Source organism: Amblyraja radiata, chromosome 8 (assembly GCF_010909765.2).
Source record: "Amblyraja radiata isolate CabotCenter1 chromosome 8, sAmbRad1.1.pri, whole genome shotgun sequence".
Taxonomy (NCBI): Eukaryota; Metazoa; Chordata; class Chondrichthyes; order Rajiformes; family Rajidae; genus Amblyraja; species Amblyraja radiata.
The window spans coordinates 59142029-59168565 of NC_045963.1; the positions used below are offsets into that span (position 1 = coordinate 59142029).

Here is a 26537-nt window from a genome sequence, read left to right on the forward strand (position 1 = left end):
CCAGAAAAACAAACTTTTCAAATAAATCATTCACATCATTTAAGACAAAACCCCATCCACCCCAAACCCCACCAAGTGCTCTAAAGAGAAAAACAGTACAATTCTTAAGCAGGTACACAATGTTTAAAATATGTACAAATTCTCCCTTTCTGTCATTTTGCATACAGGAAAAGTACAAGCAGAAATAAAAGGCACAAAATATCTGCGACATTGAAGAAAAGTACGTAACAGGACGATAAAATTAAGCCTGCAAGTTAATTTTGGTCAGGGTTTTTTTTTTAAAACAAACAAATAGAAAATATCTCCATATATTTGTGTACGTCGGATCCAGTCGTGGACAAAGTGAGGGACAGCTGGTGTGACCAACACCCCAGCCCCTGGCCTCACAGCCTCAACGCTGACCTTCAGATCATCTCCACACTGACAATGGTTCATGCAGTACACTTGGTGCTCTGGGTCATCGTGACCCATCACTGTTTCTGAGCCTTTCGTCCGCAGGTCCCTCTTCACCGGCATGCTGGCGAGGGAAGGAGGTCCCGCCATTGGCGCGGGCGGGGCGCGCTCCGCTGAAGTGCTCCGCGCCCGGCGGAAGGAGCGCACCTTTCTCTGGCTGGCAGAGCCGCTCGAAGGCCTTCGCCGCCTCGTCCGCCCGGGAACGGGCTGCAAACTCCCTGGCCGCATCCACTCGGCTCTGGAGGGCATGGTCCTCGCACGCCTCGTCGCCCATCGCGCCTCGCTCCCTCGGCCTGGGGGACGACCCGGATCCCTCGAGGAAGTTGTGCCTCGGTGGCGAGACGGCCATAGGGGAAGGTACGGACACCTCCTCCGCCTTGGAGAAGATGTCCATCTCTTTGATGCTCTCTATGACGCAGTGGGTGGCTTCGTCGATGATGCTCTCCTCTCTCCGTCTACCCCGCAGAGGGAGTTGTGATGCTGGCAGGTTCCCGGGAAAGGCTGGGGGCCCCGACTGGACCATTTGGATGCCCCCGATGGGGATCATTTGGTAGGGGGCCCTCGCCTGCTGCTGGGAGTGCAGAGGCAAGTGTGTGAAGAGACAACCAGTCTGAGCCTCGGGCAGGACTGAGTGGCTCGGATCTCCTTGGGCATTCTCACTGGGATACCACGGCCAGGGTGTTGGCCTGCTGCTATCGTACGGGGTCAACCACGATTGTCTCTGCAGGTGAGGAAAAGATTAAAAATGGAACATTAAAAAAACAAGCTCAGATACACTCAACCCCTAACAATCTGCTATGTGACCACTTGGAAATCTTGAAGATGGACCCAAAATGTTGGAGGGACCCCAGCGGGTCAGGCAGTATCTCTCAGGAAAAAGGTGAAACCAGCATCTGCAGTTCCTCCCTACACACTTGACAGAAAAGATGTGCTTCCACCGGTGGGGTGCAGAGGATATTTGTGAAGATGTTGCTGGGACTAGAGTGTTGTGGCCTTGAGTCAAAAGTCAATGAGGTAGCTCTACTGTCTTTGGAGTGCAGGAGATTAAGGAGAGACATTATCGAGTGGGCGAATAGAAGGAACCTAGTTTGCTTAGCAGAATGGTCAGAAAACACGATATATAGAATTGAAGTAATTGGTGGAGGATTAAAGGGCAGATGGGGAAATCTGTAGTCTGTAAGATTATGAGAGGCACAGTTTCTTTCCCCATGGTCGGGCTATCTAATACAAGAGGACATAGGTTTAAGGTGAGTGTGAAGAGTTTTAAAAGGGCTTAAAGGTTTCATTTATTTTTACAGAGGGTGCCAGAGTAGGTGGTGGAATCGGATAAAGCCACTAAGTTTAAGATACATTTATATAGACACTTAAATAGACAAGGCATTGAAAGATACGGACCCAACGTGAGCAAATGGGATTAGTGTAGATGGGCGTAAAGGTCAGCGTGGACATGATGGGCCAACGGTCCTGCTTCAACGCTGGACAGCTATATTCTACCGATTTGCAAGTCTTTGTGATGTGGGAAGAAACCAGAGCACATTGGAAACGCAAGCAGACATGATGAGGACATGCAAACTTCACAGAGGCAGAGCCAGACGTCAGGATTGAACCTAGGCTGCTGGAGCGCTGCCACTGAATTGTGTTTGAATTAACTGATAGACCAGGCACAGGCTCAGCGATGGTTCCACTGAACACCTCTGCTCAGTCCACCTAGGCCTAAGTGATCTCCCGGTGATCTCCCGGTTGCTAAACACTTTAACTACCCCTCCCATTTTCATACTGACCTTTCTGTACTGGACCTCCTCCGCTGTCAAGATGAGGCACAACGCAAATTGGAGGAACAGCACCTCATATTTTGCTTGGGCAACATACAACCCAGCGGTATGAATATTGATTTCTCTAGCTTCACGTAACCCTTGCTTTCCCTCTCTCTCCATCCCTCCCCCATCCTTGATCTCCGACTAGTTTCACTGACCTCCTGATTACATTTTACTGACTATATGTCTCATTGTCACCTTCCCCTCAGCTAACAATGATCCATTCTACATTTTCCTTGACCTTCATCCCCTTTGATCTCTCATTTTCACACCTTACCCTTCCATATCTTTATGTTTCCCTCTCCCCTGACTCTCAGTTTGAAGAAGGGTCTAGACCCAAAATGTCACCCATTCCTTCTCTCCAGAGATGCTGCCTGTCCCGCTGAATTTTGCATTTTGTGTCTAACTTTGATGTACACCAGCATCTGCAGTTCCTTCCTACACATTTCAACAAATGAAAGTTGCTTTTTCCACTATGTTACAAACATGAGGTCTTTCCATCGTCCATAGATCATCCATCCTTACAAAGTGAATTTCTATTCAAGCAATACCCATCATTGATTCACTCACCAGGTTCATTTCTGGATGCTGCATATACTGGCCCATTACATATTCACTCTGGGATGAACCTCTCCGTGGCAATGTTGCTCTTATCATTGGCACGTGCATCCTTTCTCTGTAATCCCTCCTGGGAGATAGTTCCCTTCTTGGGGAGTGGTCTTTAGCAGGGGAGACCTGCCTTGCTGAGGAAATCTCTCTCCTTGGAAGGAAGTGGCTGTGTGGGGAAGCATCTCTTTTTGGAGACCAATCGCTCAGGTGGGTTTCCCTCTTTGGCGACCGGTGTCTTAAAGGCGATATCTCTCGTCTTGGAGACAGGTGGGGTCTGGGCGAGAGGTCTCGCCTGGGAGACAGGTACCTGCGAGAAGTTGGCGACGCATCCCTCCCTGGAGATCCCTCGTAGGCTGGTGAGGGTTGAGTACTTGAACCCGTATCTCCGGAGGGGGACATTTCTCTGGAACTATCCTCTCTCGAAGACCCGTCTTCAGTCTGCGAAGGCCACAAGCCAGCTGTGGCCGGTATATCCAGTCTATCTTTGTACTCCACTGATTCTATCAACCTATTGTGCAAATGCCTCTGATAATCTGTCAATGGAGACCCTGCGTGAGTATAGCTGGGCGGGATGAGCTGAGTCACTTGAATCCTTGGAACCGTCACTAAGTAACTGATGAGGGAAGACTGGTTGCTTGAATGCGAAACATCATACGAAGAGGCTGAGGCAATACTAAAAGTGACAGAGTGTGGCTTCGAACTGTGGGCTAAGGGGCTGGTGCTTCGAGATCTCGTGGTCGGCGTACTGTCTCCTTGTCGGTCATCATCATCATCATCATCGTCGTCATCATCTTCGTCTCCCTCTTCCTCGGCTCCATCTGTGTCCTCGGGATCCGAGAACTGATGAAGGACCGGCACTTCATTCAGGGCATCTTTTTCCGTCTCATCCAGTATTCCTGAAAGGAAGAGGAGCAGAGTTTAATACCAAATACAATTTGCAAATTATTAAAGAATCATGGAGTAATACAGCATGGAAACAGCCCTTCAGCCCACCGTCCACATCGACTCAAAGAGAAATAGGTTGGTGGGGGCGCTGCGAGACGGCTGCCTTGCCAGCAGCGTGTTCGTCATTTCTACTCTTTTTGTTTTATTTAGTGTGTCTAAATGTGTGTTTTAATGTCTCTTGGTGTGTCTTGTGTGGGGGGTGGTGAGGGGGGGGTGAGAGTACTTGTAATTGTCTGAAGAAGCGTCTTGACCCGAAACGCCACCCACTCACTCCCCCAGAGCCGCCACCCATCCTGCTGAGCCACCCCAGCCCCCCGTGCCCACCTTCAACTCCAGAGCCAAACAAAAAACACAGAGTGCTGGAGGAACTCAGCAGGCCAGGTGGCACCTGCGGAGGGAATGGACCAGGAACCTCGCCGGGCCAGGGCTTCCCCCCCCCCCCCCCCACAGCAGGAAGGAACTGCAGATGCAGCCGTCCCCGCAAAATGCCAAATGGTTCCGGGAATGCCGAGGCGAGAGAGTAAGCGAGTGTGCGAGAGAGCGAGAGAGAGAGAGTGAGCGAAAGACAGAGAGACACAGCGAGAGAGGGAGAGAGAGCGAGGGATGGAGGGAGAGAGAGAAGGGAGAGAGGGAGGGAGAGAGAGAAAGGAGAGAGGGAGGGAGAGAGAGCGCGAGGGAGAGAAAGAATGAGACAGAGAGACCCCAACCCAAGCACCGCGGCAGAGCAACGCCCACAAAAACAATCATCCAGATCTTGAAACCCAAAACACCAATAGATTTAATCTGTTACAATCCCCAGAGGTACAGCATGACCCCCCACATCCCTGCATTTTCCAAGCAGCAAGATCCAAAGTCAACCCCACTGGGCCACCACCCCTCCATTGGCGAGTGGCATGGTAACGAAACAGGAAGTCGGGCCGATCCCGGCCACTCCCACCTGCCCGCTGCACCTTGTTGTTACGATTATCTATGGTCGATATTGCATTGTTAAATACGGACTTTTAACAATGCAAAACCGTACATGCATATTCTTATCGCATTTCCATACAAAATACGGAGAATCTGTACTACTTGGCAGCTCTGCAAATGTATTTTAAATGTTGTTATAGTTCTTGCCTCAACTACCTCCTCTGGCAGTTCATTCCATACAGCCACCACCCTTTGCATGAAAAAGATGCTCCTCTGGTTCTTGAGTCCCCTACTCTGGATAAAAGGCTCCGTGTATTCACTATCTTTTATCATCATGATCTCATACACCACAATGAGATCACCTCTCAACCTCCTGCGCTCTAAGGAATAAAGTCCAACCCTACCAAACCTCTCCCTGTAGCTCAGGCCCTCGTCCCGGCAACATCCTCATAAATCTTCTCTGCACTCTTCGCAGCTTAACAACATAATTCCTACAGCAGGGTGACCAAAACTGAACACAATATTCCTTATGCTGCCTAATCAACGTCTTGTACAACTGGAACATAACATCCCAACTTTTATATTCAGCATCCTGACTGATGAAGGACAATGTACCAAAAGACTTCTTGACCACCCTATCTACCTATAACGCCACTTTCAGGGAATCATGTACTTGTACTCCTAGATCCCTCAGTCAGGAGCAATGATGAAACGGGTTGCCACTCGTTACTTGCCTGTTTCCTCTGTGTCGGTGTTGTACATGCAGTTTATTGCAATTCCCAGCTCCAAGCACTTCTTCGTGTGAGCCTTTGACTTCATATGCTTTGTCAGGTTTCCTAGACAGATGAATGAAAACCACAAAGGTAACTACCTTCAGATAATTAGTCTGTGAGAGCAGCGACGGTCAACAATCTGCCGGCTTCCTGCCATATCTGCAGCGCTGTACATTTCGAGCTGATAAAAGGGTTGTGTACCCGTCATAAGTAAGAAACTTGGCAAAATCTTTATTCTTTTAATGGTAAACTCCCGTTTAATTGACTGATCCACAAATTTTTGTTTTGTTGATACTGTGGCCTGTTTTGTTTAAGAAAAGCCTTTATGTAATAAAGCTGTCTGTGCAGACATTTCAGAGAAACTCCGTGTACAATGAATTGCATTGAGGGAGCTGTCATTGCATTTTCCGTAGGCACGCAAGACAGCCTCTGCATCCATTTGGCACAAGGCAAAGTTCCACAAATAGCTATTTAAGGCTGGTTAAACTGTTCCTTTCCCCCTTTCTTGATAGTGCTCATTATGTGAAGGAATTTTGACTGTGTTTGTTAAAACAATAAAGGCTTCCCACTCATTTCTGAACTGTCCAACTCGATCATTAACATTCATCTAAATCAGCGAGGATGGAATTGGCTCAGAAGGAAGGCACTGTGGCAACCTCTCGGTGTTGCATTAGAGCGTACATATGCGACACTGGCCATTCCTGGGTTCTGAACACGCTACTTATGGACACACACAAAGATATGAGTGAGCTCCCTTAAAATTATTACATTCAAAGTCTGACATATGTACATTTGTGCTTCCTATTGATTGATTTTTGCGTCTTTACTGACTGAGAAAATTGACCAGAACATCTACCCAAGAGCTGCTTGTATATAGGAGCAGGAATGATCCATATGGTCCATCCAAAATGGGTGACTTCAACTTGACCAGAGCTCTATGTTTCTGCCTTTAATTGTTGACTCCTTACTGACCCAGTCTGTATCAGCCTGGAATAAGCTTCCAAAGGTCTCTGGGGTACAGAATTCCAGTGATTCACGACTATTATTGCCATCTTAAATGGTGAGATATTTTCCCTTGAGGACTGCGACTGATGGGAATTGCTTTTTTGTCAAAGAGATGGGCTGACTCCATTGGCCTGGCCAAATCTTTCCCAACCATTTAATGTGAATACTCTAGTCCAAAACCAAAGGGCGGCACAGTGGCAGATTTGCTGCCTTACAGCGCCAGAGACCAGTGTTCGATCCTGACTACGGGGACTGTCTGTAGAGTTTGTATGTTCTCCCCTTGACCGTGTGTGTTTTCTCTGGGTGCACCGGTTTCCTCTCACATTCCAAAGATATGCAGGTTTATATGTTAATTGGCTTTGGTAAAAATTGTAAAAATGTCCCTAGTATCTAGGATGATTCTAGTGTACGGGTACCCCCGGCTGGCACGGACTCGATGGGCCGAAAGGCCTGTTTCCGCACTGTATCTCTAAACTACACTAAATTAAACCAAACACACCAACGTTTGGTCTCTCAAGTGAATTATATTGATACAGTGGCCTAAAAGGTGGAAATCTGAAATAAAATGAGAAAATGCTGAATATTTGTGTTCTCCAGAGATGCTGCTTGACCCGCTGATTTACTCCAGCACTGTGCCCTTTTTTGTAAACCAGCATCCACAGTTCCTTGTTCCTTCTCCCCCAACAGATGCCTCTAGCCAGCTGAGCACTTGCAGTGTTTTCTGATCGTAGTACATATCAGGTGGCCAATACATTGAAGATAAGCAGGACAATTTCTCCAAGCTCAAACTTCATTGAAATATATTGTTTTATTATTGTTAGACTGCAGTTTGTGGGAGCTTGCTGTATGCATATTGCATCATTTCCCATGGCAGTGAATTCACTTCAAGAAATACTCCAACCACTTGGAATATGCTGAAAGGCATGCAAGAGGTTTTAGAAAGGCTAGCCTTTCTTTCAGCCTTTTATTTCTTTGTCTGTGACACAATACTCAACCATTGAACAATATCTTCACACACTCTGCATGCAAAGCTTACCTTTAGTTTTGAAAGCAAAGTTACAGAACTTGCACATGAAGGGTCGGAGATCTGTGTGTGTGCGAATATGCTTCTTCAGCATGCTTGGTTTCTTACACCGGATTCCACATTCCTCGCAGATATATTTCCCTCTTCCTCGCCCTCTCACATAAACATAATCTTCGTTGGATTTGTAGCTACAAAGACAAAAAGTTTTGCATGTGGAAATGACATTGCAAAAGTTGTACAGCCACATAACAGTCTACTATTTATTATACATGCAATGTCAACAAGTCTTGTAACTGTGATTCAAGTCACCATGGGGATCTATCAGTCCAGGTTCATCTCCAGCACGGAGGTGTGAACCACCTCAAAATACACTGCTGTTCCTCTCCGACAGCACCTCCAAACCCCAGCGGCCTCTACCACAAGGGATAAAGTTGGCAGGTGCTCAGAAATCCCATCACCAGCAGGTTTCACATCCAATTCACACAACCTCCAGACTTTCATGCTTCGTCAGTGCTGGTTCTATCCTGGAACACTGCTTGCCAACACCACTATGGGAGCAACCACCAGCAGGACTGCAGCAATTCAAGAAACAGCTCGCCAGCACCTTCTCAAGTGCAATAAATCTAGATCAACTGGGAAAGCGGGCAAAAGAATGGCAAATAGTATTTAACTCAGAAAAGTATGAAATTATGCATTTTGGGAAGTTAAACCAGGGCAAGCCACATGCAATGAATGGCAGGCCCCGAGGGAGCATTAATGAACAGTGTGACCTAATGGGACAAGTACATAGTTTCCTGAGAATAACCACACGCACAAAGAAGGCATATGGTATGGTTGCCTTCATTAGCTGTGACATTATGTATAGGAGTTGGGAAGTCATGTAACAGTTCAAGGTATTGTTGTTTAGGACAAATAGAGTATTGTGTGTAGTTCTGGACACCACGCTACAGGAAGGATATAATTAACTTGAGAAGGTGCAGAAAAGATTTGTAAAGATGTTGTGTAGATTGGTTTATACATATATTTTGAATACTGATTAAAGATGATCTTGGATTTTAGATTGTATGACTCAGATGTTTACATGGTGTCAGAAGTGGGATTCGAACCCATGCCTCCAATCGGAGACCAGAACCATAACATCTTATGGAAAGTCTTGCAACTACTGCAAGAAAATGAGCCAATTCTCTGCCGCCTGCAGGGCCCGTGGGAAGAGACTCTCTAGTTTAAAACCTAATCTACCATGTAAACAACTGAGTCATACAATCTAAAATCCAAGATCATCTTTAATCAGTATTCAAACTATAGCGGTACTGCAGATTGTTAGTTGTCAGAACATCATAACCGCTTCCAAGACTGAGCAGTACAGGAAGTGGGTGTTAATATAAATCGTACAGTAGGGTGGGGTTAGTGATGCTATTCGACTATGATTGGTTGTCATGCATAAACCAATCTACATGTTGCCTAGATTGGAGGGCTTGAGTTATAAGAAGAAATTGGTTCCCTGGATGGGTACTAAATGGTAACCAGTTTTCCATGGAGTGAAGGAAGTCTAGAGGTGACCATATGGAAATGTATAAAATTATGAGAGGCATAGATAGGGTAGATAGACAATGTATTTTTTCCCCAGAGTAGGAGCATCTAAAACCAAAGGGCAGACAAATGGGAGTAGCTTAGATAGATAGCTTGGTTGGCGAGGATGCTGTGGCCGAAGGGTTTGTTTCAGGGCTGTTTCAGATCTTCAACCCAAACCTGAGCCAGGAAATGGTTCCTGTGATGTTGAAGACATCCTGCCTGATTCCTGTACCTAAGAGGATGCGCCCCAGCTCCCCCAATGACTACAGACCAGTGGCTCAGACTTCACACATCATGAAGTCCCTGGAGAGGCTGGTGCTCACTCGCCTGCGATCCTTGGTGAAACCCGACCAGGACCCCCTGCAGTTTGCTTACTAAAGATGGGGGTTGAGGATGCCATCATCCACCTGCTGCATCGTTCCTATGCTCACCTGAATAAGCCGGAAAGCACTGTGATAGTCAGTGAGAGGAGGGAAGCTGAATACAGAGGTGTAGTCAACGACTTTGTTGAGTGGTGTGGGCTGAATAACTTGCTGCTCAACACGGACAAGACTAAGGAGTTAATGGTGGACTTTAGGAGGCGATGAACACCCGTCTCCATATCACTGTACCTTAATTGGTGCATGTGACAATAAATGTAAATCTGAATCTGAATCTGATCAAGGAATTTTTAGGATTGTACACAGGGAAGCATTCCTCCAGCACTGCATGGGTTTCAGGATGACTCTCCTTCCCAGAAACTGCAACCACTAAGATTAGCCCCAACTGGGAATGAAACAGATTGGCTAAGTTCCTATCCTTTCTTGGCAAATGAAAACAGATACTCATCATTTCCATTTCAATTTAATTGTCAATAATATGTGAGCCCTTGGCAATGTTCAGTACCCACAGTAACCAAAACTATTTGTTACCTATAGCAACCAGTACCCTTCAATACCCATAGTCTCCACTGCCAGCCATTGCACATTGCAAGCAGAGGCATTCTGTACCCTAAGCTACGTACCCGTCACAAGCCATAGCAACCAATGCCACTCCATACCCATAGCAACCCATCTTCTTCACTGCTCATAGAAACCAGTTCTCTTCACTGCCCCTAGCAACCATTTTCATTCAGTACCCATAGCAACCAGTGCCATTCAGTACCAATGGAATCACTATCATTTACTACCCATAGCAACCAGTGCCATTCAGTACCCATAGCAACCAGTGTCATTCAGTACCTGCAGCAATCAATGCCACTTAGTACCCCTTGCAACCATTTTAATTCAATACCCATGGTAACCAATGCCATTCAACACGCATTGCAACTAGTCCCCTTCACTGCCCATAGCAAACAGTACTACAGCAATCAATCTCTGCCACAGGCCATAGCAACCAGTGCCATCAAATACCCATGGTAATCAGATCAATACATAGCAACCAGTACCATTCCTTACTCAGCTATGACTGCCAGCTGTTACACAGATAAACCACGGTCATTCATTACCCAGAGCAATTAGTCCCTTGCTGCCCACACCATCCAGTCCATGGCGCACGGATTTGAAAAGCCATTTCCTGCCACCATTTTGGAGAATCATTTGAATTTTTCACCTTTGTTAATGGTTAGAAAAATATTGATGATAGCTGTGGGGGAGAAAACATGATTGAATGACTGGCAAGAATCAATCAATCAAGTAAGAAAAAAGTTTGTCCACCTTGTGACTAGACAAGAGCAGGCAAGAAATGCGCATGCTTCACAACCAATGTCAAGTGTGGAGTGGGACAGTTAAACACTAATGGATTCATTGCTCGGGAATCCAGAAGAATAGCCTGCCCAAGTGTGGGGCAAGCTAAGTAGGTCTTTATGCCAAGGGTGGAAAATTCTACTCTTTGCAACCTTGAGCAGAGCAGCTGATAATGCATACTCATCAAGCCTACTCTTGCTCATAGCAAAGAGTACTGTTCACAATTCTCAGTGTTTTCAGATTCCTATATGGTCTTCCCCTCTTAAGACCCCTGAGGTCTTCCAGTGCTGAATGAATGAATGAATAAATTTATTGGCCAAGTATGTACACATACAAGGAATTTGCCTTGGTACTCCGCATATCCCTGAATATCAGCCCAAGTCCCTCCATAAACCCTTTGGGACTTGGGTTATAAACATAAACATTGTGACTTGGATAGGCTGGGTGAGTGGGCAAATGCATGGCAGATGCAGTATAATGTGGATAAATGTGAGGTTATCCACTTTGGGGGCAAAAACAGGAAAGCTGACTATTATCTAAATGGTGGCCGATTAGGAAAAGGGGAGATACAACGAGACCTGGGTGTCATGGTACACCAGTCATTGAAAGTAGGCATGCAGGTGCAGCAGGCAGTAATGAAAGCGAATGGTATGTTGGCATTCATAGCAAAAGGATTTGAGTATAGGAGCAGGGAGGTTCTGCTGCAGTTGTACAGGGTCTTGGTAAGACCACACCTGGAGTATTGCGTACAGTTTTGGTCTCCAAATCTGAGGAAGGACATTATTGCCATAGAGGGAGTGCAGAGAAGGTTCACCAGACTGATTCCTGGGATGTCAGGACTTTCTTATGAAGAAAGACTGGATAGACTCGGATTGTACTCGCTAGAATTTAGGAGATTGAGGGGGGATCTTATAGAAACTTACAAAATTCTTAAGGGATTGGACAGGCTAGATGCAAGAAGATTGTTCCCGATGTTGGGGAAGTCCAGGACAAGGGGTCACAGCTTAAGGATAGAGAGGAAATCCTTTAGAACCGAGATGAGAAAAACATTTTTCACGCAGAGAGTGGTGAATCTCTGGAACTCTCTGCCACAGAAGGTAGTTGAGGCCAGTTCATTGGCTATATTTAAGAGGGAGTTAGATGTGGCCCTTGTGGCTAGAGGGATCAGGGAGTATGGAGAGAAGGCAGGTACGGGATACTGAGTTGGATGATCAGCCATGATCATATTGAATGGCGGTGCAGGCTCGAAGGGCCGAATAGCCTACTCCTGCACCTATTTTCTATGTTTCTATGTAACCCCTCCACCTCCCACTCCTGTTCCCATTTAAAATAACCCACCTTTCTGATAAAACATTTAACTACTGGCCCAGTCTCCCATCGGGTTTTCTCCAATGTGTAGGAAGGAACTGCAGATGCTGGTTTACACTGAAGATAGACACAAAATGCTGGAGAAACTCAGCAGGTCAAGCAGCATCTCCGGAGAAAAGGAAATTGTGATGTTTCGGATCAAGAGTTTGAAGAAGGGTCTCGACCCGAAACGTCACCTATTCCTTTCCTCCAGAGATGCTGCCTGACCTGCTGGGTATTCTCTAATATACCATTGAAATGCAGTGTGAAGTTTTAACTTTCGAAATGTAACTGTACATAGTTCCTCTGAAGCTATTGGGTCCATGTGCTGGATCTCAAAGCAATCCCACTAACCCCATTCTCCCACTTCATTCCGTCACCTATTCTCACTCACAAGTATAATATCTCCCGCCAGATTCTACCACTTACCTGCACATCAGAGGCAATTTACAACCAAACACCCAGCATATCTTTGCAATGTGGGAGCGAACCTGAGCACCCGGTGGAAAACTGCTGGGTCACAGGGAGAACATCCAAACACCTTTAAGACCCCACTGGAGGAGAGGGTCGATCCCGGGTCTCTGGAGCTCCAATGCTGCCGCTCTACATGCTGTATCTTTGACTTTTAAATTGACAATAATTTACTTCAAGAGAATAATATTCTGTGCTGTTTGAAAGTACCACCCAGCTTATCCCCTCCATCCAGCACTTAGTCCTTAACCCCACGAGTCCACACCCGTGAATTGTGTAAGTGTGGCCAGTATTTCTGTCTTGTCTACCTTCCAGGAAGTGAGCTCCAGATCCTCATTGGATGGTGAAAGCTTCTTCTTCTCTTCTTTCCCTTCAATCTCTTAACTTACATCTCAACCCCATGTTGGTTTTTTCTTTCGCTTCTATGCTGGGAAGTAGATCTTTCCTATTTACTTGACCTCAGACCCTTAAAGTTTTATAAACCACCATTACATCTCACGGAACAGTGTGCAGATTTCACGGGGTGTGCAGGAGTCACAGAGTCACATCAGGGTGCAGGATTTAACTTGCTTGGTGCAAAGTCTCTGCTGAAGTCATTTACAGATTGGTCGTTAGTCATAGTGAAACAACTCTGTGTTCAGTAGTAAATAACAGTGCACTGTTTAACCTTCACTTGGTTATTCAGTTAAATCATCATTTCATGTCATAAAATGTGACTGAGATAACTGAGAATCTGTGGGCGTCAGAAGATCTTATGCGCAAGCATACATACTATTTTGAGTCTGTATGCCTTTGTACATCTGTGTGTATCTACATGTCTCTGTGCACATGCACTGGTATGTAAGGTTCTGTAAGTCTGTGCATGTGTGTTAGTGTTTGATAGTGTGATCACACCAGTGTTTGCATTTTTGTGTTTGTGTTTGCACGTGTGTGTGTGTGCGTGTGTTTTTGCCTATGTTTGTGTGCATGTGTATGCATGTGTGCATGCATATACATATGTGCATTTCTGTGTGCGTATATATGCATTTGTGTTTGTATACATGTGCATATGTATCTGTGAGCATGTGCGTGAGCATGTGCCTGTGTGTGTGTGAGCATGTGCGTGTGTGTGAGCATGTGCCTGTGTGTGTGAGCATGTGCCTGTGTGTGAGCATGTGCCTGTGTGTGTGAGCATGTGCCTGTGTGCGTGAGCATGTGCCTGTGAGCATGTGCCTGTGTGTGTGAGCATGTGCGTGTGTGTGAGCATGTGCGTGTGTGAGCTTGTGCATGTGTGAGCATGTGCGTGTGTGTGAGCATGTGCGTGTGTGAGCTTGTGCATGTGTGAGCATGTGCGTGTGTGAGCATGTGCGTGTGTGTTTGAGCATGTGCGTGTGTGAGCATGTGCGTGTGTGAGCATGTGCGTGTGTGAGCATGTGCGTGTGTGAGCGTGTGAGCATGTGCGTGTGTGTGTGAGTATGTGCGTGTGTGTGTGCATGTGCGTGTGTGAGCATGTGCGTGTGTGTGTGAGCATGTGCGTGTGCATGTGTGTGTGTGAGCATGTGCGTGTGTGTGTGAGCATGTGCGTGTGTGTGTGTGTGAGCATGTGTAATTATGTGTATGGGTGTGAGTATGTGTGAAGGTATGTGTGAATATGTTTGAATGGCCAGATTGGAGCTCTGAAGCTGAGAAATGCAGTGAAACACGGCCCCAATCACACCACGTGAAGGAAATGATGAGTCTGCCTCACAGTGAAAGGAAAGCTAATTATAGCAACACATGTGGGCAGGCAAAATATCATGACCTAACATTTCACGTATGTCAACTGAAAGCCCAATGACTTCACGACTGCGTACATGATTTAACTGCTCGCCCCCAGTCAAAACCCTGCACCCAGACAATCAACAATGCCTGCTATCCCGTCACTGCAGCCTCTGGAGAGGGCACACAATCTGCCACATCAGCTGAGGGAGTTCCATAGACAGCAATGTGCAGACTTCACAGAGTTTATACTGAGGGGATAAAGGGATAAAGGAGAGATTCTCGTTAACCCCTCCGATACAGGAACACAGTGTGAAAAGGCGAGAAAGCAAATCATACCCAGTGTGGCATTAACACCTGACACTACAAACTACAGACTGTGACACTAAGTACTGACACACTACACATTGTGACACTGACCCCCTGACCATGTCACACCCTTCAATGCGACAGAGACTCCAGACCCTGGACACATCCCCAACTGTGACACTGACCCCTCACACACCCTATGTCACCCACACCTCTCCCACCCCACACTGTGACACTGACCTCCGATGTACCCCACACACCTACCCCTGTCTCCTCACACACTACTCACTGCAACACCAAACCCAATTCCATCACGTTTTTCCATGGGGCACTGATTCTTTATCACATTTAATAACACATCTGCACCATGGCACTGACCCCTAAACATACTCGCACTGGGACAGACCCATGACACTGTGCAGAATGTGATATTGAGCCCTGACCCCGTCACACTCCAAACTGTGCCACTGACCTTTGACCCCACCCCCCCTCACCGTGACATTGATCCCTGATAATTCTCTCACCCTGACATTGACCCCTGATCCCCATCACAACCTTCAATATAACCCTGTCTTGTTCCCAGCCTGTTCACCCAGGAATTCTCAGCCCGAGCATGACTCCTACTGTCAGCTGAAGCAACACAGGTTAGAGTATTAGTGATATAGCATGGAAAAAGGCCCTTCGGACCAACTTGCCCATACCGGCCAACATGTTCCAGCTACACTAGTCTCGCCTGCCCGTGCTTGGCCCATATCCCTCCAAACCTGTCCTATCAATGTACCTGCTTCACTGTTTCTTAAACACTGGGATAGTTCCTGCCTCAACTACCCCCTCTGGCAGCTTGTTCCATACCACCACCCTTTGTGTGAAAAAATTAGATTCCCATTTAATCTTTTCCCCTTCACCTTAAACCTATGTCCTCGATTCACCTACTCTGGGCAAGAGGCTCTGTGCATCTACCCAATCTATTCCTCTCATGATTTTATGCACTGCTATAAGATCACCCCTCATCCTCGTGCGCTCCAAGGAATAGAGTCCCAGCCTACTCTACTCAAGTTACTGAATCTTGGCTTGACAACATTGCTCTTCATCAAGAGCTGTAAACACCGGAAGATGGGGCATAGTTTTCTATAATGGTGCTGGGGCAGAGGAGACATGAGGGAATTTTATTAAGCATTTATCAGGAGCTGGTTGCAATAGGGCCACCAAAGCTGTAGTTTGTGACAGAAACATTGAATCTGAGAAGACGGTGCACAATTTAATAAAAAGCTTACAAGCTGTAAATATTTTCACATCCAAGACATTAGTTGCCTTGGGAAGGCTTACCCTCCATCGAAGATTTTAATCCTTGTGGGCTCAATCATTTTAGTTCCAAGGTCTTTTGTGACACATGTATCCATCTTCTCCCTCTCCTTTTCCATACTTCCTGTTGTTTTTCTTCCAGTTCTGTCACTCTCTTGCTGGGAAGATTCGTACCATTTAATCTGCGGAAGACAGATGGTACTTTGTTATTTCTTTCTCTCTCAGCTGAGTTCAGATTTTAACCCTTCCCGGGTCGATGGGGCCCCCATTCTCTATGATTAGTCAGGATCAGAGTGAGGGATGAATTCTGCAGAGCCAGAGAACCTCTCAATGCAAGAGGCCAATCTGCCCTTTCTGCCTGTGCTTGCTCTTTCATCGAACTCACCATTACCTTTCCTACCACCCTCCATCACCTTCAGTTTCAGCCCTGGTAAACATACTAGAATTAAATTATCCAATTCCCTTGGAATATTCTTTTGTGAATCCGCTTTCACTGGTCTTTCAGGCAATATAATAAGACTTTGGCAACTCCCTACATTAAAATTGTCCTCATTTCACTGTCACCTATCCCCACGATATGAGAGTAGGTCGTCAATTCTGACGAGGCTACATTTGGAATATTATGTAAAGTTCTGGTTGCCTCAATGCAGGAAGGATGCAGAGGCTTTGGAGAGGGTACAGAAGCGATTTACCAGAATGTTGCCTAGATTCGAGGGCACTAGCTATAAGGAGAGGTTGGACAAATTTGAATTGTTTTCCGGGGTGTTGAACGCTGAGGGGAGACCTGATAGAATTATGAGACATAAATGGGGTAGACAGTGAAAACCTTTTTCCCTGGGTGGAAATATCAAAGACAAGAGAGGGCATAGCTTTAAGGTCAAAGGGGAAAAATTTAAAGATGTGCAGAGCGTTTTTTTTTTACCCAGAGTGGTGGGTGCTGAAAAGGCACTGTCAAGGGTACTGGTGGAAACAGATATGATAGTGGCATTTGAGACAGGGTTTTGCAAGGAACGGAGGAATATGGATCGCATGCAGAGTAGATTAGTTTAACTTGGCATCATGCTCAGCACAGACATTGTTGGCTCAAGGGCCTGTTCCTGTGCTGTTCTATCTATTAATGTACAGTTTGCTCCTGATCTCTGATGCAGCCTGTGTGGAGTTTGCACATACTACCCCAGGTGCTCATGTTTCCTCCCATATCCAAAATACTTTTAGGTTGATAGATTATTTGGCTACTAGAAATTACCCTTACTATATAGGTTAGTGGCAGGACAACAAGGTTGCTGGGAGGGAAAGTGAAGGGGAAAATTGTGTGAGACAGTGAGATCGCAGCTCTGCCAAAACGCATGACCCCAACCCCTTTGTGCTGGTGAAAGGACGGTGCTTGCCGTTTACCTGGGCTAACCGTTGTTTCCACCCGCTGGAAGCCACCAGTTTGCCGGCGCTGGGCCAGCCGACAGCAGAGGTGATGTAGATCTCTCGGCACGTCTTCTGCCTGGACCGTAGAAGGGCCAAGGCCACCTTGGTTGGAGTGCCGGGCGGATTGGGGTTGTAGGAGCTGATACACCAGGCGGCGTAGATGGAGGAGGTGGGGGCTGTCTGCCGGGCAGGGCTGGGCTTGGTGTAGTTGAGGAAGCACCAGCTCACTGTCACGTTGCTGCGGAGGCTGGGGAACTGCAGGAACTGCTGGAGCTCGGTGGCGTCGGCCAACAGGAGGGTCCCCCCCACCGGCGGCCCGGCACCCGAGGGCACCTGGACCACCATGCTGATGGGGAAGCGGTGAGCAGGGGGGTCGGGGGAAGGGTCGGAGGGCAGCGGGCTCTCTCCGCCCCCGCTCTCCACGTCGCTGCACTGCTCGTCGGGGTGGGAGTGTCTGTGGTGGCGGGACCAGTGGTCCTGAGGGGAGGGAGGTGCACGGTTGTCCCTCAGCTCGGTGGTGCAGCGCTGCCGCACCAGCTGCGGCTTGGCCGGCTTGGTTGACTCCCGGAGGCTCAACTTCTCCATCATCTGCCCGCAGATCTTCTCCTCCTTCACCCGCTTCTGCCGCTGGCACTCCAGCACCAGCTCCAGGCTGCTGGCCGGCGACAGCACCCGCTTGCTGCCGCCAGCCGCCGAGGAGGAGGAGGAGGAGGAACCCTCAGACGGGGGCGCCTCGGCCCGACCCGGCGGCAGGGGAAGCTTCCAGGGCGGCAGAAGCAGCGAACCGCGCTGGGCCGCTAGCAACCGGGACAGCTCCCGCCCCACCCCGGCTCCACCTCTGGCCGGGAGAACACGGCATGAAGCGGCGGAGTCGGCGTGGGAAACGCTGGTGTAGGTAACGGTGCCGTAGCTTGGGACGTACGCCTCGATCCTGACCGGCACCAACAGCGAGGTAGGGCTTTGAGCCAGGACGGTGGTGGCGAGGGCAGGTGTTCCCTGGCGGCTGGGGGAGTGCTGGGGGGAGGCTCGGGGAGACGAGACATGTTGACTCTCCGGGCGGGAGCGGAGCCTTCCTTCGTCCGGCCAGCCCTCTGGATCCGACGGCAAGGCCCGCCAGGGGCCGTAGGGGATGAGAGACGGCGGTTCGGGCCCGCCAGCCGGACCCGGGAGTCTGGCCGGCCCCGGGAAGAGGGGGATGGTTGGGGGCTGCGGGGAGGCCTCGATGCCGGGCGATGGGGAGCGGAGCCACGGCGCCTGCAGCGGGTAGCCCTGGTTGAGCTGGATGGATTGCCCGGGCTCTGGGCACGGCTCGGCTTGGGGGCTCTCCGAGTACTGGCTGAGGGTGGCCTGGCGAACCAAGAAGCACTTTCTCCTCTCCATGGCCACGGGCGAGGAGGCGTGTATCGGCAGTCCCAGCAAGCCGGGCCCGGCCGACAGGCTCCCGTAGTCGAAGGACTTGCTGCGGGCCTCCGCATTCTCCACGCAGGGCTGGCACGGCGTCTGCTCCGAGGCCGAGCGCCTCATCTCCTTCTGCTGCGGCCCGCTGGCGCCGTAGGGCACAGTCAGGTACTCTGCCGGGGCCCGGCCCAAATCCGGAGCCTTCGGTCCTTCGTCCCGGTCCAAGGAGAGGGAGAGGCTGGAGCTGTGCGACCAGTTGCTCTCTTGGCTGGGGCTGCGGCTCAAGGTCCCCGACTCGAAGCTCGACTCCCCGGACGAGTACTCCAGGTCGGCCAGGCGTAGCCTCTTCTTCTTGGGCGGCAGCTTCTCGGCGGGGAGCTGGGACAGGGTCTCACTCCTCTGCGGCCACTGAAACTCCTCCGTTATCTTCTCCGGCTCCTTTGCCGGTGGCTCCTGCTCCTTCTCGGGCTTGTCCGGCTCTTCGGTCACACGGATCTCCGGCACTTGGATGTTACGTTGGCGCACCAGCTTAGGCTGAGGGGAGGCGGCCAGTCCCGAGGGGGCCGACTCGGGCTGGGGGTCGGAGAGGGTTGGGTCGGCGGGCGTCACCTCCATCGACTCTGTCCGCTCGAAGGAGCTGGGCCTGCTCAGGGAGTTAGTGTGCTGGATCACGGAGATCTCGTTGCCGCCGGGCCTGCGGGAGGCCTGCGGCGAGACAGGCCAGGGCTCGGAAACGCCCGCTCCCTCTTCCTCCCCCCGCTCCTCGGCGACTTTCGTAGCCCTGGCCACCGGCTCCTGCTCCAAGGACTCGGCTCTGGAGTCGCACAACGAGACGGGCGAGGTGCTGGAGCCACTGTAAGGACTCCCGTAGTCTCCAGCCAGTTCGTCCTCGTCCCCCACGCTCTTCTCTTTCCTCCTCTTGCGGAAGGGCAGGTTCTCCGGGCCGTGGGCGGGCTTGTGGTGCGGGGCCTGGGGGAGAGCCCCGTACTCGGCGCCGCTCTCGCCTCGCGGTCGGTGGGCGGCCGAGCCCGTCACCCTGGGCCCGTGGGCGGGCGAGCAGTAGAACTTGCGGTGGGCCTCGAAGTTATCCCAGATCTGGTACTTGACGCCGCAGGCCTCGCACTCGAAGGCGGTGCCTTGTCCCCTCTGCCCACCCTCGATGGGCTCCCCTTCCTCCACCTTGGGGACCACGCCGACTCTCTGGAGGCCGTGGCCCGCCTCGGGGTCATCTGCCGGCGAGTGGGCGTCGGGGCCGTGGAGCAGCTCGATGGCCGTCTGCCTCTTCAACAGGCAGCGCTGCTGGGGCAATGCGGCAGAGCCGGAGTGGAAGACATCGTCGGGGCTGGCCATCCGCTCGTCGAAGGAGTGGCTGCCCCGCAGCACCTGCGGGACGCCCAGCCCGCTGCCCGGGGTTATGGGCATGGAGTTGCACCGGATGAGAGGGGAGCTCTCAGCCGCGTCGGCGGGAAGACCCAGCAGCTCCTTGTCAACCTGGGATGCGAGGCGATAGACTTCGGCCTTGATGTCTGGGTACAGCGGCATCTCCGCGCTGTCCTCTCCGGGCAGGAAGAACCTCCGAGCTTTCACCTGACCCGGCTCCATCAGCGCCTCGCCGTGTGTCATCACCTGAATGATGTGCTCCTCCAGGAGCTTCTCGAATTCCGGCTTGGAGCCGGAACGGGGCAGCGACTCGGCCTTCTCCTTCAGGCCCGCCAGCTGCGCCTCCTGGATGGCCACGTTAGCCACCACAGTCCGGGGCGCCCGCCGGGCGAACTTCCCGTAGATGATTTCAGCGTAGGACTTGGCGTTGGTGTTGGGAGGGCTGGCCTGCTGCTCGGCACTTTCTGAGCGGGAGAAGTAGCCCGAGTCTGTGCTGCCCTTGCTGTGAGGGCTGAGCAGATTGAGGGACTGCTCACTGTCCTGCCCCCGCTTCTCACTCAGCCTCAGCGCCAGCTTCTGCTTGATGACGTGCTGCCCGCCGTAACTCTGGGCCAGGCCGGGGCTCCGGCACGGTTCAGCTTTGATGAAGACCGGGGCTTCGGTCTGCGAGGACGTCACCCCTACCGAGGCCCTGGGAACGATGAGGATCGGCACCTTCATGTGGGGGTGGGTGTGAGACGGCTCCTCTCCTGGGGCGTCCAATGAGCCCCCAGAGGACTGGGGGAGATAGGCTTCACCATCTCCTTCTCTGCCCGCCTCCGTCTCCCCCCGGGGTGATGGCCTCCCTCTCAGCCGTACCTCCTCGTCCGTGTCCGTGCTCTCGTCTCCATCGGAGGGCAGCTCTGGGGCGGCGGTCCCTAACCACCCTCCCTCGCACCCCTGCTCTGCCGCCGGGGGCACCAGGCCAGCCTTGATGGCGTGGGCGTGCGACTTGCGGTGCTTGTACAGGTTGCTCTTGGTCTTGAAGGAGAAGCCGCAGGGGATGCAGGGGTAAGGACGCTCGCCCGTGTGCGAGCGAATGTGCTTCTTCAGCACGCTGGGCTTCGCACAGGCCCGGCCGCAGTAGTGGCAGATGTGCCGGCCCGGCTTCCTGACCTTGCGCTCCTTCACCAGCGCCTCCTCTCTTGGGACCGGCGGGTAATGCCTGAAGCCCGGCGCCTTCTTACCAGCGGGCTGCTGCTGCTGCTGCTGCTGGTGGTGGGGGTGGTGTTGGGGCAGCCGGGCCTGGTAGGACTCCGGGGCCCTGGCGCTCTCAGACTGCCAGGACCTGCCCTCGGGAACGTAGGACGGGGTGGTCCCAGACCGGCTGGGGAAGGCTGGGAACGGGGGCTGGGGGTAGTGGTAGGGGCCGGGGAGAAGGTGCGGGTGGTGGGCAGGAGGAGGAGGAGGTGGGGGAGCCTCGATGGGGGCGGCCCGGTAGTATGGCTGCACGGCCTCCATGGTCCGCCCTGGGGCCGGCTTCTCGGCGAAGGCGTTGGGTTGCCCTCGTGGAAGGGGCGTCCACTCTCTGCTCCCCTGTGCTGAGCCGCCGGCCTCCTGTGCAGTCCGGCTTGAGGCCAGCGTACTACGCTTTGTTTCCATCGTGGTAAGAGTGGTTGCGAGTGCCAGATCGCCGGCAGTCCGCGGTGACACGAAGCCCGGCCTAAGGCAGCCCTCCCTCTGCCATCTGCTGGCACGGGCACTGGTTCTAGTTGGGTCTCTGCTGCCAGGGAACCGTGCCCAGCATCAAACTGCTCTCGGATAACGACGCCCTTCTACCTCGCAAAGTTCACTGTGTGGCCGTAAAGCCAAGGCGGGCGAGGGCAGGCTATTTCTCTGACTGTAGCTGCAGTGAGTCTGGGGAATGATTGTCACTCTCCGCTGTTCCGTCCTTCCCATTATAGAATTACATTCCTTCATTCGGAGCAGGTCGGTGCCAGCCCTGCCTCTTCTTTCCTCCGATCCCGCAACATCATTGCGCCATGGAATGCAAGATGATTCGGTAAATGGTAGTAAAGTTTCTTCTGCCCACACTAGTCTGGGTAACGAGTACCACGTTCTACTTCGTCTTCCTTCAGATTTCTCGAGAGTTGTATTATTTAAATTGATTCCTGCAAAGATGAACAAACACAAGGTGTAAACAAGGAATGTGGTGGAAAAAAACTGCAGATGCTGGTTTAAATCTAAGGTAGACACAAAATGCTGGAATAACTCAACGGGACAGGCAGCATCTCTGGAGAGAAGGAATAGGTGACGTTTCCGGTGGAGACCCTTCTTCAGACATGAAACGTCACCCATTCCTTGTCTAGCTGAGTTACTCCAGCATTTTGTGTAAAGAAGGAATACAGGTGTGCAGAAATGCACAATAGCAAATTTGCAAACATTGACACTTTTCAGGAAAACCCATCATTAAGCTATTTTTTTTTTTGCAATGAAACAATGTTGGGTTAGACCCATTGCCTGTTGCACAACAGCAAATTTGCAAAAATGTACACTGTTCAGGAAAACCCATCATTGAGCTCTTTTTTTGCAATGGAACAATGTCGGGTTGGGCGCATCCATGGGGATAGTGGAGTGCAGTGTGCAACTGGAAACGACATGGATTCCTAAACTAGATTCCTATAATATAACTAAAATAGATTCCTATTAACCATATAACAATTACAGCACGGAAACAGGCCATCTCGGCCCTACAAGTCCGTGCCGAACAATTATTTTCCCTTAGTCCCACCTGCCTGCACTCATACCATAACCCTCCATTCCCTTCTCATCCATGTGCCTATCCAATTTATTTTTAAATGATACCAACGAACCTGCCTCCACCACTTCCACTGGAAGCTCATTCCACACCGCTACCACTCTCTGAGCAAAGAAGTTCCCCCTCATGTTACCCTAAACTTCTGTCCCTTAATTCTCAAGTCATGTCCTCTTGTTTGAATCTTCCCTATTCTCAAAGGGAAATCCCTCTCATCATTTTAAAGACTTCTATCAAGTCCCCCCTTAACCTTCTGCGCTCCAGAGAATAAAGACCTAACTTATTCAACCTTTCTCTGTAACTTAGTTGTTGAAACCCAGGCAACATTCTAGTAAATCTCCTCTGTACTCTCTCTATTTTGTTGGCATCCTTCTTATAATTGGGCGACCAAAATTGTACACCATACTCCAGATTTGGTCTCACCAATGCCTTGTACAATTTTAACATTACATCCCAGCTTCTATACTCAATGCTATGATTTATAAAGGCTAGCATACCAAAAGCTTTCTTTACCACCCTATCTATATGAGATTCCACCTTCAAGGAACTATGCACGGTTATTCCCAGATCCCTCTGTTCAACTGCATTCTTCAATTCCCTACCATTTACCATGTACGTCCTATTTTGATTTGTCCTGCCAAGGTGTAGCACCTCACATTTATCAGCATTAAACTCCATCTGCCATCTTTCAGCCCATTCTTCCAAATAGCCTAAATCACTCTGTAGACTTTGGAAAACCTCTTCATTATCCACAACACCCCCTATCTTGGTATCATCTGCATACTTACTAATCCAATTTACCACACCTTCATCCAGATCATTGATGTACATGACAAACAACAAAGGACCCAACACAGATCCCTGAGGCACCCCACTAGTCACCTGCCTCTAACCCGACAAACAGCCATCCACCATTACCCTCTGGCTTCTCCCATTCAGCCACTGTTGAATCCATCTTGCTACTCCTGCATTTATACCCAACAGTTGAACCTTCTTAACCAACCTTCCATGAGGAACCTTGTCAAAGGCCTTACTAAAGTCCATATAGACAACATCCACTGCTTTACCCTCGTCAATTTCCCTAGTAACCTCTTCAAAAAATTCAAGAAGATTAGTCAAACATGACCTTCCAGCCACAAATCCATGTTGACTGTTCCTAATCAGACCCTGTTTATCCAGATGCTTATATATATTATCTCTAAGTATCTTTTCCATTAATTTGCCCACCACTGAAGTCAAACTAACAGGTCTATAATTGCTAGGTTTACTCTTAGAACCCTTTTTAAACAATGGAACAACATGCGCAGTACGCCAATCCTCGGGGACTATTCCCGTTTCTAATCACATTTGAAATATTTCTGTCATAGCCCCGGCTATTTCTACACTAACTTCCCTCAATGTCCTAGGGAATATCCTGTCAGGACCTGGAGACTTATCCACTTTTATATTTTTCAAAAGTGTCAGTACTTCTTTTACTTTGAAACTCATAGTATCCATAGCTACTCTACTAGTTTCCCTTACCTCACATAATTCAATATCCTTTTCCTTGGTGAATACCAAAGAAAATAAATTGTTCAATATCTCCCCCATCTCTTTTGGCTCTGCAGATAGCTGTCCACTCTGTCTCTCCAATGGACCAATTTTATCCCTCGTTATCCTTTTGCTATTAATATAGCTGTAGAAACCCTTTGGATTTACTTTCACCTTACTTGCCAAAGCAACCTCATATCTTCTTTTAGCTTTTCTAATGTATTTCTTAAGATTCTTTTTACATTCCTTATACTCCTCAAGCACCTCATTTACATCATGCTGCCTATAATTATTGTAGATCTCCCTCTTTTTCCGAACATGTCCAATTTCCCTTGAAAACCAGGGTTCTTTCCAATTTTTACTGTTTCTTTTCAACCGAACAGGAACATAAAGATTCTGTACTCTTAAAATTTCCCCTTTAAATGTCCTCCATTTCTCTTCTACATCCTTCCCATAAAACAAAATGTCCCAGTTCACTCCTTTTAAATCATTTCGGATCTCATCAAAGTTAGCCTTTCTCCAATCAAAAATCTCAACCCTAGGTCCAGTTCTGACCCTCTCCATAATTATATTGAAACTAATGGTATTGTGATCACTGGACCCGAAGTGCTCCCCAACGCATACCTCCGCCACCTGTCCCGTCTCATTTCTTAACAGGAGGTCCAGCACTGCCCCTCCTCTAGTAGGCACCTCTATGTATTGCTGCAAAAAAACTATCCTGCACACATTTTACAAACTCCAAACCATCCAGCCCATTTACAGAATGTGTTTCCCAGTCTATGTGTGGAAAGTTGAAATCTCCCACAATCACTACCTTGTGCTTACTACTAATATCTGCTATCTCCTTACATATTTGCTCTTCCAATTCTCGATCCCCATTTGGCGGTCTATAATACACCCCTATAAGTGTTGCTACACCTTTTCCCACTTCTCAGTTCCACCCAAATAGCCTCCCTAGATGAGCCCTCCAATCTATCCTGCCAAAGCACTGCTGTAATACCTTCCCTGACTAGCAATGCAACACCTCCACCTCTTGCCCCTCCAATTCTATCACACCTGAAGCTACGAAATCCTGGAATATTTAGTTTCCAATCAGCCCTCCTGCAACCATGTTTCACTGATCGCCACAACATCATACTTCCAGGTGTCTATCCAGACTCTAAGCTCATCCACCTTTCTTACAATGCTCCTAGCATTAAAATATGCACATTTAAGAAACCCCCCGCCTCTTATTCTCTGTTTATTTCCTTTTTCTTCTTTCTCCTGTGTCCGAGTGCTTCCCTTTTCTGCTTCCTGCCTCCCATTCTGTCTACTAGCTTTCTCTATTTGAGTCCCTCGCCCCAACCATTCTAGTTTAAAGTCTCCCCAGTAGCCTTTGCAAATTTCCCCGCCAGGATATTGGTCCCCCTCGGGTTCAAGTGCAACCCATCCTTTCTGTACAGGTCCCACCTTCCCCAAAAGAAGTCCCAATGATCCAGAAACTTGAATCCCTGCCCTCTGCACCAGTCTTTCAGCCACGCATTTATCCTCCACCTCGCTCCATTCCTACTCTCACTGTCGCGTGGCACAGGCAGTAATCCTGAGATTGTTATCTTTTTGGTCCTTTTCCTTAACTCTCCTCCCAACTCCCTAAATCCTCCCTTCAGGACCTCTTCCCTTTTTTTACCTATGTCATTGGTACCTATATGTACCACGACCTCAGGCTCCTCTCCCTCTGATTTCAGGATATCTTGGACGCGTTGAGACACGTCCGAGACCTTGGCACCAGGGAGGCAGACCACCATCCTGGTCTCCCGACTGCGTCCACAGAATCGCCTATCCGACCCCCTAACAATAGAGTCCCCAATTACTATTGCCCTCTTCTTTTTGTCCCTACCTTTCAGAGCAACAGGGCCGGTCTCTGTGCTGGAGGCCCGTCCGCTGTCGCTACCCCCGGCAGGCTGTCACCCCCATCCGTACTCAAACAGGAGTACTTATTTGCAAGGTGTACCGACATTGGAGTACTCACTCGTCCCTGCCTCT

General features: G+C 49.5%; 1 protein-coding gene across 7 annotated transcripts in view; it reads right to left on the reverse strand.

The window, feature by feature from the left end:
- Positions 1-281: 281 nt before the first annotated feature.
- Positions 282-26537, reverse strand: part of hivep2 (HIVEP zinc finger 2) — a 241941-nt gene continuing 215685 nt past the window's right edge. For all 7 annotated transcript variants that reach the window (XM_033026034.1, XM_033026035.1, XM_033026037.1 and 4 more), the window contains 6 exons: positions 17390-22341; positions 16019-16176; positions 7545-7720; positions 5465-5566; positions 2838-3772; positions 282-1174 (listed from right to left, as the gene is read on the reverse strand). In XM_033026034.1, coding sequence (XP_032881925.1) covers positions 458-1174; positions 2838-3772; positions 5465-5566; positions 7545-7720; positions 16019-16176; positions 17390-21832 — 6531 coding nt within the window. In that variant the 5' untranslated portion in view covers positions 21833-22341 and the 3' untranslated portion in view covers positions 282-457. The remainder of the gene's footprint in view (positions 1175-2837; positions 3773-5464; positions 5567-7544; positions 7721-16018; positions 16177-17389; positions 22342-26537) is intronic.